The sequence below is a fragment of the Bombina bombina genome, chromosome 6 (genome assembly GCF_027579735.1).
Source record: "Bombina bombina isolate aBomBom1 chromosome 6, aBomBom1.pri, whole genome shotgun sequence".
NCBI classification, from domain to species: domain Eukaryota; kingdom Metazoa; phylum Chordata; class Amphibia; order Anura; family Bombinatoridae; genus Bombina; species Bombina bombina.
In genome coordinates this window covers 285,424,304-285,443,691 of record NC_069504.1, presented here as the reverse complement: position 1 = coordinate 285,443,691, position 19,388 = coordinate 285,424,304, and the positions used below count along the sequence as shown (strand labels likewise).

The window sequence follows — 19,388 nt, the reverse complement described above, 5'->3', positions numbered from 1 at the left end:
ATACACCATGAATGCTACTACTAGCCAATGGTATGAATGATATACCACGTGACACTACTACACGTAGACAGATCTTTAATGGATAACGTGTATGCTAGGGGGTATGCCGCCGCCCCTTTTGAATGTTTTTAAAAATGGCTTTTCAATGCAAACGGTAAATACCTCTGAGGAAGAAGGGTTAAAGTTGTTATATCCCTTTGAAACGCATCAGGACTTTGTTTTACCATATGTTTGCACAGAGTGCACACTTCACAGTCAAGGCACCGTATTCCTGGAACTAAGTATATGGCATTATTGCTTTGAATTACCTCATATGTTATTGAGGGCTTTTGATGTAAGCGTACATCTTTTAATCAGAATAAATTGTGTGAAACTGAGATACAGAGTTGCACTATTGTATGCTTTTTCTCTCTTTTTGGCCATATACATCACGGGAACGAGTGGTCAATTGTGAGATCACTGTTGGAGGATAGAAAATCTTCAACCTGTAGCTGACACCTGGAAAAGATTCTACTTTGCACTACGCAGCACTTACCTCATAAGATTGAGGTGAAGGAGTGTAAGTAGGATCCCAACGGGACCCGTTGCTTAGAGAAGAATTGTCTATTTGTACCTATTTTTATATATTTGATATTGGACACTAATAAGGACTGTATTCACAGCATATCTGTACACTGTATTTTGATGTCTCATGCATAATAGCGGCAGAGTGTGTGTTTAATATCTGAATGATCGCTATCCCATTACTATTTTCATTATTTATTGGTATTCCTATTGCATAGCTACTTATCATTGTACCATAATTCCATTTCATACGTCCACATCAATATTAGGTTTGGGCACAACTATAATATGATATAGATCTATCATACAGTTCATATACTTAGTGATTTGTCTCAGCACTTTATGAGATAGATTGTGGTATTTCTATGCACTATAAGTCTTTAGCTTAATATCAAGTGCGATACTACATATATGTTTGTATTTAGAACACTCATGATTTAATATGTGAATATTTGATCGTATAATTGATAAAAAATGTATATAGTATCCATTTTCAGACACTACCATTTAGCTCTGACACAACTACCTATACTATTACTATAACTAGATCACGTATCCATTTAACTATTTTTAACACTATACATCCTTAGAGTGTTGCGCCAATATAATCTTCTCCCCTTACCCTTCCCTTTATATTTGTTCTGTATATATATATATATATATATATATATATATATATATGTGTGTGTGTGTGTGTGTGTGTGTGTGTATATGTTGTATAGATTTAATGTTGTACACAGGTCTAGTGATTAAATGTATAAGAATACATACTAAATCAATATACTCATGCCTAGTCTTAAAGTGAAGGTTAAGTCTTGCGTTCTGGATATCAAATTTCAATCTATCAGCAAAAATCATTATGATGTTCATTCATCAAAATATATGAAAACACAATAATAAGTTTTATTTTTTACTTGTTTGACCCGCTCCGTTTATGCTGTACAATCCGCCCGCCAGAGTGCCTTCAGTGATTGACATATTTTCGCTCCTATCGTTATTTTACCCCCATGGCGTCCATTGTAACATTGAATTGACAGCATCGCTCTCACTTGGGTTATTGCGAAACCGCTTCCAAAAATACTAACAGGTAATTTTGATAGCGCAGCGCATCTCACATACTAATACAGTTTGGATACTAAGTCACGGCACTTACTTGAACGCATGCGCCATTGAGCTGGGGATACGCATGCGCAGTTCAAATCTATAACGGGTGCACGAGCGTAGTCCGCTGCTAACAGACAAAGCTACGTCATCTGATAAGAACAAGGAAGTGTTGATGGGGCGGAGCGTAGAGCGCAAACGGCGGTAGATTATAAATACTATTTATATGTAAAGGATTATTTTTTTAAACATATAAAATAAGCGACTGCAATAATTTTAACATTAGTTTATGCATTAAGTCTTGTGAATAAGAAAAATTGACCTTCACTTTAAAGTATACATGCTCAATTGAGCAAGATAGTCACATCTATATTGACCAAATAGTTTATTGAGCTAGAAAATATAAGTATTAATAAACACTTTAAAAACATAAGATAATATATTTCTCTGTAGTATTTTGCAAACAAAGCTACATTTCAGTTGCCTGTTGCCCCCTCCTGTGTCCAATATGAGAATTGCAGCCAAAGGTATTTGATTAGGAAATTAAATAACCAGTGAATTAGCCAATAAAAGCTAAGGGCGTAATCAGAGATTTTCCATTGGGTGATTTAGAAATGAAGGTGGAGTCGGTGACAGACAAAAAGACTATGCAAAGAAGGGAAGAGACACAAAAAAACACACTTTGGTTTGGGATCTGGTTTGGAATAACTCTCTAGCGGCTAGATTTAGAGTTTTGTCGGTAAAGACCTGCGTAGCTAACGCAGCTTTTTTTCCCAACGCGCTCTTAAGACAATGCTGGTATTTAGAGTTGTCTGAAGGGCTGCGTTAGTGTCAGGTTACTGTCAGATTTTTTCTGTAAGTCAGAAAAAGGTATAATTAATATGAGGACCACAACTGCAGCCTAGTGGTTTTGTTTTAAGTGTATGTGGCAAACTACAATTAGTGATGGGCGCAACAGGGTTGCAGTGAGCCAATGCACTTAAGTTTGATATTAGGTTCTACAGTACAAATTGCTGAGATATTTGAACTTTATGTCCAGCTCAGTATTTGTCATGTTCACCTGATTAGTTATAATATCAATTCCAATCTGTATACAATTTTGGAGTACTGACTTTGTACTTAAATACCTATAGTATGGTATAGACTTTAGTTAAGAAGTGAATTAACGATTTAATACTTTAGGTTTGTCTGAATAAATAGTAGCAGTGCTGAGCGGTTTAACTGCTGTCTGTTAATGAGAGATTGAATAGTAATTGTCTTGATTGCATTTGGAACGATAGAACATGATCATGTAATTACTATTTTGTAGGTAAGAGTAAGTTAACTTACGTTAGTTTGTACAGAGACGCTCCGGAATTAATTCTGGTGGAATCAGTTCTAAAGAAAACTTTAGGCGAAAGGTGCTGCTTCTTGTTACTGAGCAGAGAGGAGACTGTGTCGGCGCGGCCGCGAATGTCGGCGTGTGACGTCACCGCTAGGTCCGGGAGAGCAAGGAGCTGTAATTGGAGCGCAGCTGAGTAGCAAGCTTGTAGCGTAGAGTGGCTGTCAGAGATACAGCGTGAGTTGTAAGCTTGTAGCGTAGAGTGGCTGTCAGAGATACAGCGTGAGAAGAAATTTCCAAGCAGTGATTGCATGATGTAGAGGTCTTTTATAGAATTTCTAAAGGAGTTGTCAGAGTCAAAAGTGAAGAGTGTGGTACTTAACTGTTTAGGTGAAGTAGGCAGACATATGAAATATGACAGGATCCCCCCCCAAGGATCAACACCGAGGATCAGGTGAGGGACGATCAGGATGCCTATTATGGAACCGAGTCACCAATCTCTGGGCAGAGAGGTTGGCAGCCGGTTCCCAAGAGTCCTCAGAGGATGGGTATCCCTTCCAGTGAACTAGATATTGTAGCCTACCAAGTACTCGTCGGGAATCCAGCACATCTTGAACCTCATATTCTAAGGAAGGATCCGGCAGAATAGGGATGATCGGTTTCAAAGGAGAATGTTGCCGTAGTTGTCTATAAGGCTTCAAGAGGGAGACATGGAATGTGGGGTGAGATTTCATAGATGGAGGCAATCCAAGAGTGACTGCATTGGCGTTGACAACTTTAACAACAGGGAATGGTCCAACAAACTTGGAAGTCAATTTCCTAGAGGGTACTGGTAGATGCAGGTTACGGGTTGATAACCAGACATAATCCCCGATAGCATAGGTTGGAGATGGTACCCTCCTTTTATCATAATGAAGTTTATATCTAGATTTTGCTATGTTGATGTTCTGTTTCACCAAAGTAAATGTGTCAGATATGGTATTAAGTAGATCATTCACTACGGGGGACATAGTAGTGGATGAGGAATCCCATTCGAAGGTAGGATGAAAACCGTAGTTGATGTAGAATGGGGTTGACTTTGTGGAGGTATGAACTGAGTTATTAAAAGCGAATTCGGCATAGGGCAGGAGTGAAACCCAATTATCCTGTCTCGCAGAGACAAAACATCTTAAGTATTGTTCCAACCATTGATTTGTCCTCTCAGTTTGTCCATTAGTTTGAGGATGGAAAGAGGTGCTGAGACGTCTGGTAATATTGAGTGACTGGCAAAGCTGTTTCCAGAATTTACTGGTGAACTGTGTACCCCTGTCAGATGTTATAGTATTTGGAAGTCCATGTAATTTGAAGATATGGTTAAACATTAGGGTTACGGTGTCTGTAGTGGTAGGTAATTTATGGTAAGGAAGGAAATGAGCCATCTTGCTGAATAGATCCACTACAACGAGTATGGTATTACATTTCTGTGATTCAGGGAGGTCAACAATGAAATCCATAGCTATATCGGTCCATGGCCGGTGTGGAGTTGGTAATGGTATCAATTGTCCGAACGGGGAGGATTTCCCAGTCTTAGTTGTAGTACAAGTTTTACAAGTTTGAACATATTCAGCTGTGTCCGGGAGGAGACTTGGCCACCAGAAGAACCTTTGTACCAGTTCTTGGGTCTTGTTTATACCCAGATGTCCCACCAAATGGGAATCATGTAAGGTGTTGAGTACAGTTGTTCTGAGTGAAGGGGGTACATAAACTCGTTCTTGGTAATAGTAGAGTCCGTCATCATGTAAGGTAAGATTATGAAGGGGTTTTTGAATGTCAGATAATTGTTCGGACTTGAAATGAGCAGTCTGTTCTGTAGTCAGGCCTAAAATCTTATCTGCTGGTATTAGAGGTGCTTCAATGAGAGGTATCATGGGGTCTATAATTTGTCTGGATAGAGCATCAGCCTTCTTATTTTTTTGAGCAGGTCTGTATGTAATAAGATAATTAAATCTGGAGAGAAATAAGTTCCACCGTACTTGACGTGAGCTTAGTGTCCGGTTTGTTTTTAAATATTCCAAATTTTTATGGTCTGTGTAAATCAGTATTGGGAGTGAGGTTCCTTCCAATAAGTGTCTCCATTGTTCCAGGGAGCTTTTGATGGCTAATAACTCCTTATCTCCAATCGGATAGTTGATTTCAGCGGGAGTGAGGATGCGAGAATAATAAGCTACTGGGTGTAAGGGCTGAGTTAGCTCAATTCTCTGGGAGAGGATTGCGCCAAGTGCGAAGTTTGAGGCGTCTACTTCCAATACATATTGTAGGGAAGGGTCAGGATAACGGAGGATGGGAGCTGTTGTGAAAGCTTTTTTTAGAAAGTCGAAGATTCGTTGTGAATCTTCATTCCAGCGGAATCGTTGAGTCGATTTAGTTAGGTTAGTCAGTGGTCTAGATAGTTCAGCGAAGTTCTTAATGAACTTCCTATAGAAGTTCGCGAAACCCATAAACCTCTGGATATCCCTCTTGTTTTTCGGTACAGGCCAATTCAGTATGGCTGAAACCTTGTCATCCTCCATCTGAATGCCGGTAGGTGATATAGAATATCCTAAGAACTTTATCTGTTGTGTATGAAAGGTACATTTTTCCAGCTTTACATATAGGGAATTATCTCTTAATCTCTTTAAAACTAAAGTTACATGTTTGATGTGTTCGTGGAGATTTGTGGAGTATATGAGGATGTCATCCAGATATATGACCAAAAATATGTCTAAATAATCCTTGAAAATATCGTTAATGAAATATTGGAATGTAGCTGGTGCATTACACAAACCAAAAGGCATCACTGTGTATTCGAACAACCCGTATCTAGTACGAAAAGCGGTTAGCCACTCATGTCCTTGTTTAATACGTACCAAGTTGTAGGCACCTCTAAGATCGAGTTTAGTGTAAATGGAGGCACCACGGAGTCTATCAATTAGCTGTGGTATTAGGGGTAGAGGATAACGTTTTTTTATAGTACGTTTATTTAGTTCCCTATAATCTATTATGGGTCTTAGGGACTGATCTTTATTTTTAACGAAGAAAATGCCTGTCCCAGCAGGGGAGGTGGAAGGGCGGATAAAACCCTTCTGTAAGTTCTCATTGATATAGTTTTTAAGATGTTCAAGTTCTGGTTCTGATAAAGGGAATATATGACCGTAGGGGATATCAACCCCGGGTAGTAGATCAATAGGACAGTCATATACCCTATGGGGAGGTAAATTGGAGGATTCTTTTTTATCGAAAACATCAGAAAATGATGAATATTCTTGGGGGTATGGAGTAGCAGTATCCAAAAGAATCTGTTCCTGATGGAGACAGGTATCAGCACAGTAGGAGGAATTAAATACTACCTGTGCGGTGGACCAGGTTATATTTGGATCATGCTGTTTGAACCAGGTGATACCTAAAATAATGGGGAACATAGGGGAAGGTATGACATCAAAACACAAAAATTCGGTATGTAAATTGTGAGTTGTTACCCGTAATGGGATAGTATGGTACTTAATGGGCCCTGAGGTAATCTCCTTGCCATCAACAAAACGAAGGACACTGGGGGTGTTTTTAGTGACAAGTGGTATTTTATTTTTAACAACAAACTGGTGATCTATATAATTATGACTTGCTCCAGAGTCTAGGATTGCCTCAGAGTGGATTCTGTGATGTTCCCACTGTAATAGAACAGGAAGAGTACAATGATTAATGTGTGCTTGTTTAGCAGATAAACATAATTGAGTGGGTTGTTGCTTACCCTTCCTTCTTTGGAGCTGAAGGCAATCTTTTACGGAATGGTCTAAACCCCCACAATACATGCAGAGGTCCAAGGTTTTTCTCCTTAGTTTCTCCTGAGGTGTGAGGGGTCCTCGAATGAACCCCAGTTCCATGGGAGTCTCGGCAGCCCTAGATGGAGGTCTATGTGAGTGAGTACTACTAGTGCTTTGTGGGGGGTGTTTAGGGCTAGTGTCATGGTGGTTTCTTTCAGAGCGTCTCTCCCTGATACGTCTATCTAGAATAATACTGATGTCAATTAGATTGTCTAGGGTGTCTGGGAGTGGTTGTCTTGCTAACTCATCTTTTAGTGTTTCTGAGAGACCCAATCTGAATTGATTTCGGAGTGAGAGGTCGTTCCATTGTGTGTCTGGAGACCATTTCTTGAATTCTGCTATGTAATCTTCCACTGGCCTTTTGTTTTGGCGCAGGGAACGCATAGCAGTCTCAGCTGATAACTGCTTGTATGGGTCATCATATAATTGTCCCATTGCCTTGAAGAATTGGTCCAAGGAGTAAAGTATGGGGTCGTTGCATTCAAAGAACAAATTGGCCCATATACGGGGTTCTCCTCGTAGGTAAGATATGGTAGTGAGAACTTTTAAGTGATCAGTAGTATAAGTTTTAGGCTTCAATTGGAAGTAAAGAAGGCATGAATTCTTAAACTCTCTAAACTCACTTCTAATTCCACTGAATGGTTGTGGAGGGTTTGGTTGTGGTTCATGTGTAGTTTGGGATATTTTTATAGTATCTAGTCGCTCATTAATATATAATATTAATGAGGTGTTCTCTGCCTGTAGTGCAGTTAATCCCTTAGACAGGTTTTCAACTGTTAGTGTCAGAGCATCTACATGTGATACTAGGGCTGCTGGGTCCATCTTACACAGGCTTGGAAATTACTGTCAGGTTACTGTCAGATTTTTTCTGTAAGTCAGAAAAAGGTATAATTAATATGAGGACCACAACTGCAGCCTAGTGGTTTTGTTTTAAGTGTATGTGGCAAACTACAATTAGTGATGGGCGCAACAGGGTTGCAGTGAGCCAATGCACTTAAGTTTGATATTAGGTTCTACAGTACAAATTGCTGAGATATTTGAACTTTATGTCCAGCTCAGTATTTGTCATGTTCACCTGATTAGTTATGATATCAATTCCAATCTGTATACAATTTTGGAGTACTGACTTTGTACTTAAATACCTATAGTATGGTATAGACTTTAGTTAAGAAGTGAATTAACGATTTAATACTTTAGGTTTGTCTGAATAAATAGTAGCAGTGCTGAGCGGTTTAACTGCTGTCTGTTAATGAGAGATTGAATAGTAATTGTCTTGATTGCATTTGGAACGATAGAACATGATCATGTAATTACTATTTTGTAGGTAAGAGTAAGTTAACTTACGTTAGTTTGTACAGAGACGCTCCGGAATTAATTCTGGTGGAATCAGTTCTAAAGAAAACTTTAGGCGAAAGGTGCTGCTTCTTGTTACTGAGCAGAGAGGAGACTGTGTCGGCGCGGCCGCGAATGTCGGCGTGTGACGTCACCGCTAGGTCCGGGAGAGCAAGGAGCTGTAATTGGAGCGCAGCTGAGTAGCAAGCTTGTAGCGTAGAGTGGCTGTCAGAGATACAGCGTGAGTTGTAAGCTTGTAGCGTAGAGTGGCTGTCAGAGATACAGCGTGAGAAGAAATTTCCAAGCAGTGATTGCATGATGTAGAGGTCTTTTATAGAATTTCTAAAGGAGTTGTCAGAGTCAAAAGTGAAGAGTGCGGTACTTAACTGTTTAGGTGAAGTAGGCAGACATATGAAATATGACAGTTAGGCTCCAAAAAGGGTGCGTTGAGCCGAATGCACCGCCACTTCAACTCTCAATACCAGGGTTGCTTATGGTAGCGGTAAGCTGGGAAAACGTGCTCGTGCACGATATCCCCATAGGAAACAATGGGGCAGTTTGGGATGAAAAAAACCTAACACCTGCAAAAAAGCAGCGTTAAGCTCCCAACGCAGCCCCATTGTTTCCTTTGGGGAAACACTTTCTAAGTCTGCACCTAACACCCTAACATGAACCCCGAGTCTAAACACCCCTAACCTTACACTTATTAACCCCTAATCTGCCGCCTCCACTATCGCTGACACCTGCATTATATTATTAACCCCTAATCTTCCTCTCCGGACACCGCCGCAACCTACATTATCCCTATGAACCCCTAATCTGCTGCCCCTAACGTCGCCGCCACCTAACTTCAAGTATTAACCCCTAATCTGCCGACTGGACCTCGCCGCTACTCTAATAAATGTATTAACCCCTAAAGCTAAGTCTAACCCTAACCCTAACAACGCCCTGTTGTAGGTAATTTATTTAATTTATTTATTGATAGTGTAGTGTTAGGTTTAATTGTAACTTAGGTTAGGATTTATTTTACAAGTAATTTTGTAATTATTTTAATTGGTAGCTATTAAATAGTTAATAACTATTTAATAGCTATTGTACCTAGTTAAAATAAATACAAAGTTGCCTGTAAAATAAATATAAATCCTAAAATAACTACAATATAATTATTCGTTATATTGTAGCTATATTAGGGTTTATTTTACAGGTAAGTATTTAGTTTTAAATAGGAATACTTTTGTTAATAAGAGTTAATTTATTTTGTTAGATTAAAATTATATTTAAATTAGGGGGGTGTTAGGCTTCGGGTTAGACTTAGCTTTAGGGGTTAATAGATTTATTAGAGTAGCGGCGAGGTCCGGTCGGCAGATTAGGGGTTAATACTTGAAGTTAGGTGGCGGCGATGTTAGGGAGAGCAGATTAGGGGTTAATACTATTTATTATAGGGTTTGCGAGGCGGGAGTGCGGCGGTTTAGGGGTTAATAACTTTATTAGAGTAGCTGCGAGGTCCGGACGGCAGATTAGGGGTTAATAAGTGTAGGTAAGGTAGCGGCAACATTGGGGGGGCAGATTAGGGGTTAATATATATAATATAGGTGTCGGCTATGTTAGGGGCAGCAGATTAGGGGTACATAGGTATAATGTAGGTTGCGGCGGTGTCCGGAGCGGCAGATTAGGGGTTAAAAATATTTATTATAGTGGCGGCGATGTGGGGGGACCTCGGTTTAGGGGTACAAAGGTAGTTTATGGGTGTTAGTGTACTTTAGAGCACTGTAGTTAAGAGCTTTATAAACCGGCGTTTGCCCAGAAAGCTCTTAACTACAGCCTTTCCATGGGCGGTAGGAGTTTTGTCGGTAGAGTTGTAACGCTCACTACAGCCAAGACTCTAAATACCAGCGTTCGGAAGATCCCATTGAAAAGATAGGATATGCAATTGGCGTAAGGGGATCTGCGGTATGGAAAAGTCACGGCTTGAAAGTGAGCGGTACACCTTTACCTACCTGACTCTAAATACCTGCGGGCGGCCAAAAGCAGCGTTAGGGCCCCTTAACGCTGCTTTTGACGGCTAACGCAGAACTCTAAATCTAGGCGTATGTTTGTGATACCCTGTTTGCAAAAATACCTTCACCTATGACTTTGGAAAACTCTGATTGAAAAAGCTGAACTCTCATATTGGTTACTGGTAACATATTAGCGGTTGTTTTATATTTTTAATGTTTTAAATCAAAGGTATTCTATAGCTATAGTTAAATTGTAGGTGTGATTTATAATTATAATTTGTAGTCACAGGTAGGTGTTCCATAGGCCCGTGTAGTCTATAAATAATCATACCTAGCATCAAGCAATTTACTGTTGAGAGGAAAGGTTTTGTATTCCATATTAATAAATTAATTTTATATTATTTACTGTGAACTCTCTTAATATCTCTTGATAATATATAAATCTCTCTGGTTGATTATTTAAAGTATTATAATACTATTTTGGGTCAAATAGTTAATTATATCTTTCTGGAAGTTCTATTAGATTTATTAATATTTGATAAGATTTGTGTTGAAATATTTGGTTATATTGTTAACTAAGCATTGTTAAGTTAGTAGGCCATATTTTGGTATTGGAGTAAGTGTTGCTGGTTAAATACAAATTGTTCTTGTAAAATTCATGTGGGATATGTGTTAAGTGATTCATTTTGAGTTAAGGTTAATTTATGGAAATATTGTGTCCATACATGGGATAATAGACAATATCTATTGAATAGTAATTAATCTAAGTATCTCTATAGCCTGCTTTATATTTGAATATTGAATTGATAAATTGAAAGATATAACTGGTCATAGGTGATATTCAGCTACTACATAAATATAATAAAGGTGTATATAAAGATTAACTGATCAGAATTCAGGAATATTTTATATTGAGATTAAATATGAATTTTTAATAATAATATTGTTAAATGTATAGATATCTCAATAGTGATATTTTGGGGTAAACTACAGAGATTTAACATCTTACTGGAATGTATTGGAACTATTCTACTATATTAATTGTAGATATTGCTGACAATTTTATACTGCTATTAATTATTAATATTCTAATTACAATACGTAACACGTTGGTGGCAACTGCTGCCGATAAATACAGCAACATTACTGGAGGACACTCCTGAGACATATCAACAGTCTGTATAATACATTGATTTGGTATAAACACATTTTTACTTATCTATGGTTATTTTACCTGTTCTCATTCAAGGTAATCCTGAAGATCTGGCCTGTTATAGAGGCCTGAGGACTGGTTTGAAAACAGTGGATGGATCGAGAACCCTCCATGCTTTGCCAACCTCCAGATAAATCAGATAAATATACGGAGCAATTCTAAGCTATACATTTTTTAGAAAGGGAGTAGATGTGTCAGTGTCTAGAGCAGCACAAAAACTAAATAATCATTGCAGCCCAAATTGTTTTGTTTTTTTGTTTTTTTAGTTCAACAAAAGCAGTAGTTACAGTTAGCTATTTTACGTCACCACTGCCTCTAAACAGCTGAACATATTTGTTTATAACATTAAAAGCAGACACTGGAAATAATATCCCATTTCAATACATTTAAAAAATGTTGATTAGCCATAACAAAAATGCATAAACTCTATTTATTAAAAATAAATGTTATTTTCAAAGAAAAAACATTATCCACCGTTATGTTTCTCTGAACTGCATATTTTGCTTAGTATTCTTCTTTTCATTAGTCTTTTGTATTTCTAAAAAAACATTTCAAGTACATTCCTCTAAAGTACAATAGTATTTATAATGTGCAGCACTTTAAACTTATCCTATATATTTGCAGTTTATATTCCTAGCATTAGAATGCAATCATTAACCCATAAGATACCTATTCCTCTCTAAACAATCTGCTTACGATTTTTTCATTTTTTTGAAATAAAAATTTGTAGCATCTAATTTTTACTCTTCATTTCAGCTCTCATTCTTTTCTTGATATGTATATACTGTGGTAGCCAATTTTATTTGAAATAGATGGACTATAATTCTTTAGCATTTTAATTTGTGTCCTTAAAGGGATACTAAACCCAGGAACGGCGCTTATCGTTCCGGCATTAAATTGTAAAAATCTAAGAAGATCAGGATAAATTACAGATTTCATGAATGAAAGTCTTAGTCATTTTTTAAATTATATCCTATGACTTGAGCGAGTACGCTCAAGTTTACCTTCACTTTTAATATGTTCCCAATCATCCATTTTACCTGCTGGAGAGTATTAAATTGTTTAAAAATAGTAAATTTAACGTTATTTGTCATTACATAAATACTGGTTATAGAAAAGCTATGTAAACAATAATGATTACAAGAAATTACACTATCAGTGAGTGGTGTTGTCCTCTCTAAATATTGGTCTCACTTATATAGAAATATATTATAATGATAATTTTTTTGTTAATATAGAGAAGTTAGAAGTTTTCAGCCCAGTTTCAATTAGCAGAGACAGCTATTTCATATACAACAATTTACCCAAATGACCAATTGCCCATACCTTTTTTTATCCCTGTAGCTGGTATAATAAGTTATTGCAGACACATTAATGAGAAAACTTTATGTTACACTGTCCCTTTAATGCAGATTTTTGTAACCCTCTTTTGCGGTTTACATATTGTCACGTTACGTCATTTTACTTTAAGAAAGTTGTTCTTTGCCAATTTTATTACAAGCAAATGAAACTCATCACTTTGCAAATTTCTATGAAAAAAATATTTATTTTGGAACCAGTAATTATACATTTTCTTATGTTGAAAAATAAAAAAAAATTCCACTTTATCACCCATCCTATACCCTTATCGTTCCGGCATTAAATTGTAAAAATCTAAGAAGATCAGGATAAATTACAGATTTCATGAATGAAAGTCTTAGTCATTTTTTAAATTATATCCTCCGACTCGAGCGAGTACACTCAAGTTTACCTTCACTTTTAATATGTTCCCAATCATCCATTTTACCTGCTGGAGAGTATTAAATTGTTTAAAAATAGTCCATTTAACGTTATTTGTCATTACATAAATACTGGTTATAGAAAAGCTATGTAAACAATAATGATTACAAGAAATTACATTACCAGTGAGTGGTGTTGTCCTCTTTAAATATCGGTCTCACTTCAATAGAAATATATTATAATAATAATTGTTTTGTTAATATAGAGACTTTAGAAGTTTTCAGCCTATTTTATTTTGTGGTTTCAATTAGCAGAGACAGCTATTTCATATACAACAATTTACCCAAATGACCAATTGCCCATACCTTTTTTATCCCTGTAGCTGGTATAATAAGTTATTGCAGACACATTAATGAGAAAACTTTATGTTACACTGTCCCTTTAATGCAGATTTTTGTAACCCTCTTTTGCGGTTTACATATTGTCACGTTACGTCATTGTACTTTAAGAAAGTTGTTCTTTGCTAATTAACCTTTTTAATACAAGCAAATGAAACTCATCACTATGCAAATTTCTATGAAAAAAATATTTATTTTGGAACCAGTAATTATATATTTTCTTGTGTTTAAAATAAATATATTTCCACTGTATCACCCATCCTATACCCTTATTAAATATGTGGTTAGTGTTCGAAGCTTGTTTCCTTCTTTTTATCCCCAAATCCTTCTTTCAATGTTTATATTGACTATTTTACAGCATAAAGGGATAAACTTGCCACTAGAAACACCATTTAACTCTGTGTAGTATTTTAAAAGCTTCTGAACCTATACAAGCTCCTAACATGTGAAAACATAAAACATGTGAATGGAAAGGAAAAAATAAAAAATAATGTACAGTTAAAGTATATACAACACAATTCCATCAGATTTGTTCTTTTAACTCTAAGTGACTCCATAAAGATTTCAGCTTTAAAAAGTTTGAGAATCAAGAAAAGCTTTGGTAGATGAAAGTCTTATATGCCAAGTGAAATCCCCTGGACACTTGTGTTGTAGATGAGACTGTTCTTTTATAAGTGTTTAAAACCCACATTTCTTCTCATTTGGGGAAAGAAAGAAATCTGCGATTTTAAGGCAACGTAAAGCATTGTGAGCATTAGAAAAATGATCAAATAGAACAAAGCAACAGATTGGGAAATACTTTCTAGAAAAGTGGCTAATTACACTTCAAGAGGGTTTGAGTCCATAAAGTTCTAAATTGTAAAAAGTCCACTGGGTTCATCTTGACATGATTATTTGTTCTATATTATCCCAATTTTTGCAAAGTATTGCAAATAATGTCACTGCGAAGAATGTGAAGATTATATGAAATCGACTTCTCATCATAGGAGCTGTGAACTTTGCGATAGTAGAGACGCACACCAGGATGACAGTAATAAGGGCCAGGAGTATGTTTATACATTTGCCCAGGAGAACTTTGGCATTTACAGCTTCTGTCTGCACAGCTAGTTGATCTTGTTGGTGAAGCTCCAGTTTAGACACCCGTGTCTGGCACGATTCTAATGCTTCCTAGGAAACAGAGAGAAAAAAACAAAATAAATATCTTTAAAGGTTAATAAATATTTTAAGTAATTTGTGTTTGATCAAAATTACATTTTATTATCCAATATAATTTATTAAACAATTACCAACTAATATCATAGCAGTGCTGTCCAACATGTGCCTTCAAGTATGTTTTGTACTCTAAAGTCACAGACTGAATTTCAATTTGTATTTTTTAATTTACTCTACTCAAAGTGGGACAGGTTGGAAGAAAAATGGTAATTAATTGAAGCGTTACACTGAAGTACAGAAAATGCTGATCCTTTTATAGTAGATTTTTAAAGCTTATGGCAATCCAAGATGTAAATTTATACAAAAATGGCATACAATGACAAGAAGTTGGAAAGTCCAGTCTTAGAACATGCTAGGGATGAGTTGTATTTTCTTATCTATAATAAGTGATTTACACTATTTTTTAAACAGAACTAGATTTCGCTAAACAAAGTAGGAAAATGATTTAGACTTACATATACACTGATCAGCCACAACATTAAAACCACCTGACTATTATCATATAAGTCCCCCTTGTGCTACCAAAACAGCTTGGATGCATTGAGGCATGGGCTCCACAAGACCTCTGAACATGTCCTGTGGTATCTGGCACCGAGACATTAGCAGCAGATCCTTTAAGTCCTGCAAGTTCGAGGTAAGGTCTCCATGGTTCGGATTTGTTGTTCCATCACATGCCACAGATGCTTAATCAGAGTGAGATCTGGGGAATTTGGAGGCCAAGGCAACACCTTGAACTCTGCCATGTTTTTCAAACCATTTCTGAACAATTTTTGTAGTGTGGCAGGGTGCATTATCCTGCTGAAAGAGGCCACTGCTATAAGGGAACATGATTGTCATGAAGGGATGTACGTGGTCTACAACCGTGGTAAGTGTAAAAGTAACATCCACATGAATGCCAGGACCCAAGGTTTCCCAGCACAACATTGCCCAGAGCATAAGGCTGCCTCCCCTGGCCTGCTTTCTTCCCATAGTGCATCCTGCTGCCATCTCTTCCCCAGGTAAACTATGCACATGCACCCGGCCATCCACATGATCTAAAAGACCAAGCAGGTGTCATCATGGACACTCTGACCATTCTGCGGCTACACAGCCCCGTACACAGCCAACTGCGATGCACTGTGTGTTCTGACACCTTTCTATCATGGCCACTAATTTTTCAGCTACAGTAGCTCTTCTGTGTGATCGGACCAGACGGTCTAGCCTTCGCTTCCCATATGCATCAATGAGCCTTGGGCGCCCATGACCCTGACACCAGTTCAATGGTTGTCCTTCCTTGCACCACTTTTGGTAGGTACTAACAACTGCATACTGGGAACACCCCACAAGACTTGCCATTTTGGAGATGCTCTCACCCAGTTGTCTAGCCATCACTATTTGGCCCTGGTCAAAGTCACTCACATATTTTCACTTGCCCATTTTCCCTGCTTCCATCACATGAAATTCAAGAAGTGACTGTTCCCTTACTGCCTAATATATCTCGCCCCTTGACAGGTGCCGTTGTTACAATATAATCAATGTTATTCACTTCACCTATCAGTGGTTTTAATGTTGTGGCAGATCAGTATAAATAGCAAGCTAAAAATTAGTGTGCAATGGAAGACAGCGGCTTCTTAGGCTAATGAAATACTAACATGTATTAAAACAGGAATAGATGAAAGGGAGGAAAGCATAATTATGTCACTGTATAAATTTCTGATAAGACCTCACTGAGTATGGACGGTACCAGTTCTGGGGACCAATTTTACAAAGGGACATTGCAGAATTAAAAAAAAGTTCAGAAAAGGGCCACAAAACTAATAAGGAGAATGGAGTATTTAAACTATGAAGATACGTTAGCCAAACTTGGTCTGTTTAGAGCTTGAGAGGTGATATGATTACTTTATGTAAATATATATATAAGGCAAATATACAGAGCTGGCAGAAGTGCTGTTTATTCCAAAGCAGTTGTTTGTGACAAGAGGTCAAAGTTTAAAGCTAGAGGAAAAGAAAGATTTAAAGGGATAGGAAAGTCAAAATTAAACTTGCACGATTCAGATAGAGCATGTAATTTTAAGACACTTTAAATGCACTTCTATTTTCAAATGTGCTTCTCTCTCTTAGTATCCCTTGTTAAAAAATGAATATGCACATATCATACACTAGTGGGAGCTGCTGCTAATTGGTGCCTGCACACATTTGTCTCTTGTGATTGGCTAAATAGATATTTTCAGCTTCCTGTCAGTAGTGCAATGATGTCTTTTCAGCAATGGATAACAAGAGAATGAAGAAAATTTGATAATAGAATTCAATTGGAAAGTTGTTTCAAATTGCATGTTCTATCTGAATCATAAAATAAAATTTGGGGGTTTACTATCCCTTTAATCTCCAGCAACGTAAACATTTTTTCGCATTAAGAGCAATTGAATTGTGGATCACCTTGCCTAAGGAGGCGGTGAATGCCAATACCTTAGATCAATTTAAAAATGGCTTAGCTACTTTTCTGGCTAAAAAAAGGGAATTCAGGGATATGATTACTTGTGTTAAATGGGTAGGCTTCTTTCGTATAAATCAGGTAATCTCTGCATATGTTGAACCTGATGGACTTGTGTCTTCTTTTAACCTCATCTACTATGTTACTATGTTAATATGTATGTTACATTTCCCTATGGATAACACTATTTCTTTTTTTCATTTGCTAGTAAACAGTTATTTCTTTCATGTAATTAGCAAGAGTCCATGAGCTAGTGACGTATGGGATATACATTCCTACCAGGAGGGGCAAAGTTTCCCAAACCTCAAAATGCCTATAAATACACCCCTCGCCACACCCACAAATCAGTTTTACAAACTTTGCCTCCCATGGAGGTGGTGAAGTAAGTTTGTGCTAGATTCTTCGTTGATATGCGCTTCGCAGCAGGCTGGAGCCCGGTTTTCCTCTCAGCGTGCAGTGAATGTCAGAGGGATGTGAAGAGAGTATTGCCTATTTGAATTCAATTATCTCCTTCTACGGGGTCTATTTCATAGGTTCTCTGTTATCGGTCGTAGAGATTCATCTCTTACCTCCCTTTTCAGATCGACGATATACTCTTATATATACCATTTCCTCTACTGATTCTCGTTTCAGTACTGGTTTGGCTTTCTACTACATGTAGATGAGTGTCCTGGGGTAAGTAAGTCTTATTTTTGTGACACTCTAAGCTATGGTTGGGCACTTTTATATAAAGTTCTAAATATTTGTGTTTAAACATTTATTTGCCTTGATTCAGGTTGTTCAACGTTCCTTATTTCAGACAGTCAGTTTCATATTTGGGATAATGCATATGAATAAATCAATTTTTTCTTACCTTAAAATTTGACTTTTTTCCTGTGGGCTGTTAGGCTCGCGGGGGCTGAAAATGCTTAATTTTATTGCGTCATTCTTGGCGCGGACTTTCTTGGTGCAAAAATTTTCTTGTCATTTCCGGCGGCATACGTGTTGCCGGAAGTTGCGTCATTTTTTTGACGTTTTTGCGCCAAAAAATGTCGGCATTACCGGATATGGAGTCATTTTTGGCGCCAAAAGCATTTAGGCGCCAAATAATGTGGACGGCTTTTTTGGCGCTAAAAAATTTGAGCGTCATTGTTGTCTCCACAATATTTAAGTCTCATTGTTTATTGCTTCTGGTTGCTAGAAGCTTGTTCATTGGCATTTTTTCCCATTCCTGAAACTGTCATTTAAGGAATTTGATCAATTTTGCTTTATATGTTGTTTTTTCTATTACATATTGCAAGATGTCTCAGATTGACCCTGAATCAGAAGCCACTTCTGGAAAAACGCTTAACTGAGTTTCAGTTCTGTTATAAATGTTTATCTTTAGCTATGGTTTGTAATAAGTTATTATGATATACTTTTACATGCAGAATTCATTAGTATTTATGCTTTATATATTGCCATTCTTACATCTTATGTACAAGAAATATTTAGAAATATTTTTCTGATTCTATTTTAAAGGCTTTGTCTGACTTCGTGCCTTCTAATAAAATTTTTTTAGGTCTTTTTCACTTCTTTTTTAATTATTGAAGTTTCAAATGACCAACAACATACTGATTTATCCTTCTCTGATGATGTTTTTTCTCTTTCAGAATTTTCTTCATCAGATATTGACACTAACAAATCTACTTTTTTATTATTTTTTTATTAAAGTACATTTGTTCTTTGTTGAAAAGGTGTTGATTATTTTGGATATTAAGGTAACTAGTTCTTTAAGACTAGCTGACACTATTTCTGCTTATTTATTCTTCTGTGTTTTCAGAGGTTTTCTTTCCAATTCCCCATACTAGGGAATGGAATAGGCTGAGAATTTTCTTTTATTCCTTCTTCAAAGGTTTTAAACTATATTCTTTGCCAGCAGTTAAATTCAATTTGGAGGGGTCTCCAATTTTTTGGGGCTCTCTCTACTCCTACTAATTATGCTATTGTTTCTATAGCAAAATAGTATTTATTTTCCTTTAGATGGTTGTATCTTATTTATGGAAAATTATTTAGTTTCAGGTACTTTTCTTGGTCCTGTGATTTATTTGGATTTTGCAATTGCTTCATTTTTGTTCTGTTTACTTTAAGATCAAGTATCAGATTATGATTTATTTTAGCATTGTTAAGGGACAACATTTACTAGACTAGGTGCTGTTGCATTTGTCTTATTATTTTGCATTTATTGATTATGCAAGTCCACTGTA

The 19,388-nt window shown here is 36.9% G+C and overlaps 1 protein-coding gene across 1 annotated transcript in view; it reads right to left on the bottom strand.

Annotated features, from left to right (window-relative positions):
- Positions 1–12,890: 12,890 nt before the first annotated feature.
- The window catches only part of TMCC3 (transmembrane and coiled-coil domain family 3), a 259,710-nt gene continuing 253,212 nt past the window's right edge, over positions 12,891–19,388 (bottom strand). Inside the window, exon 4 of the mRNA XM_053716895.1 lies at positions 12,891–14,648. Coding sequence (XP_053572870.1) covers positions 14,358–14,648 — 291 coding nt within the window. The 3' untranslated portion in view covers positions 12,891–14,357. The remainder of the gene's footprint in view (positions 14,649–19,388) is intronic.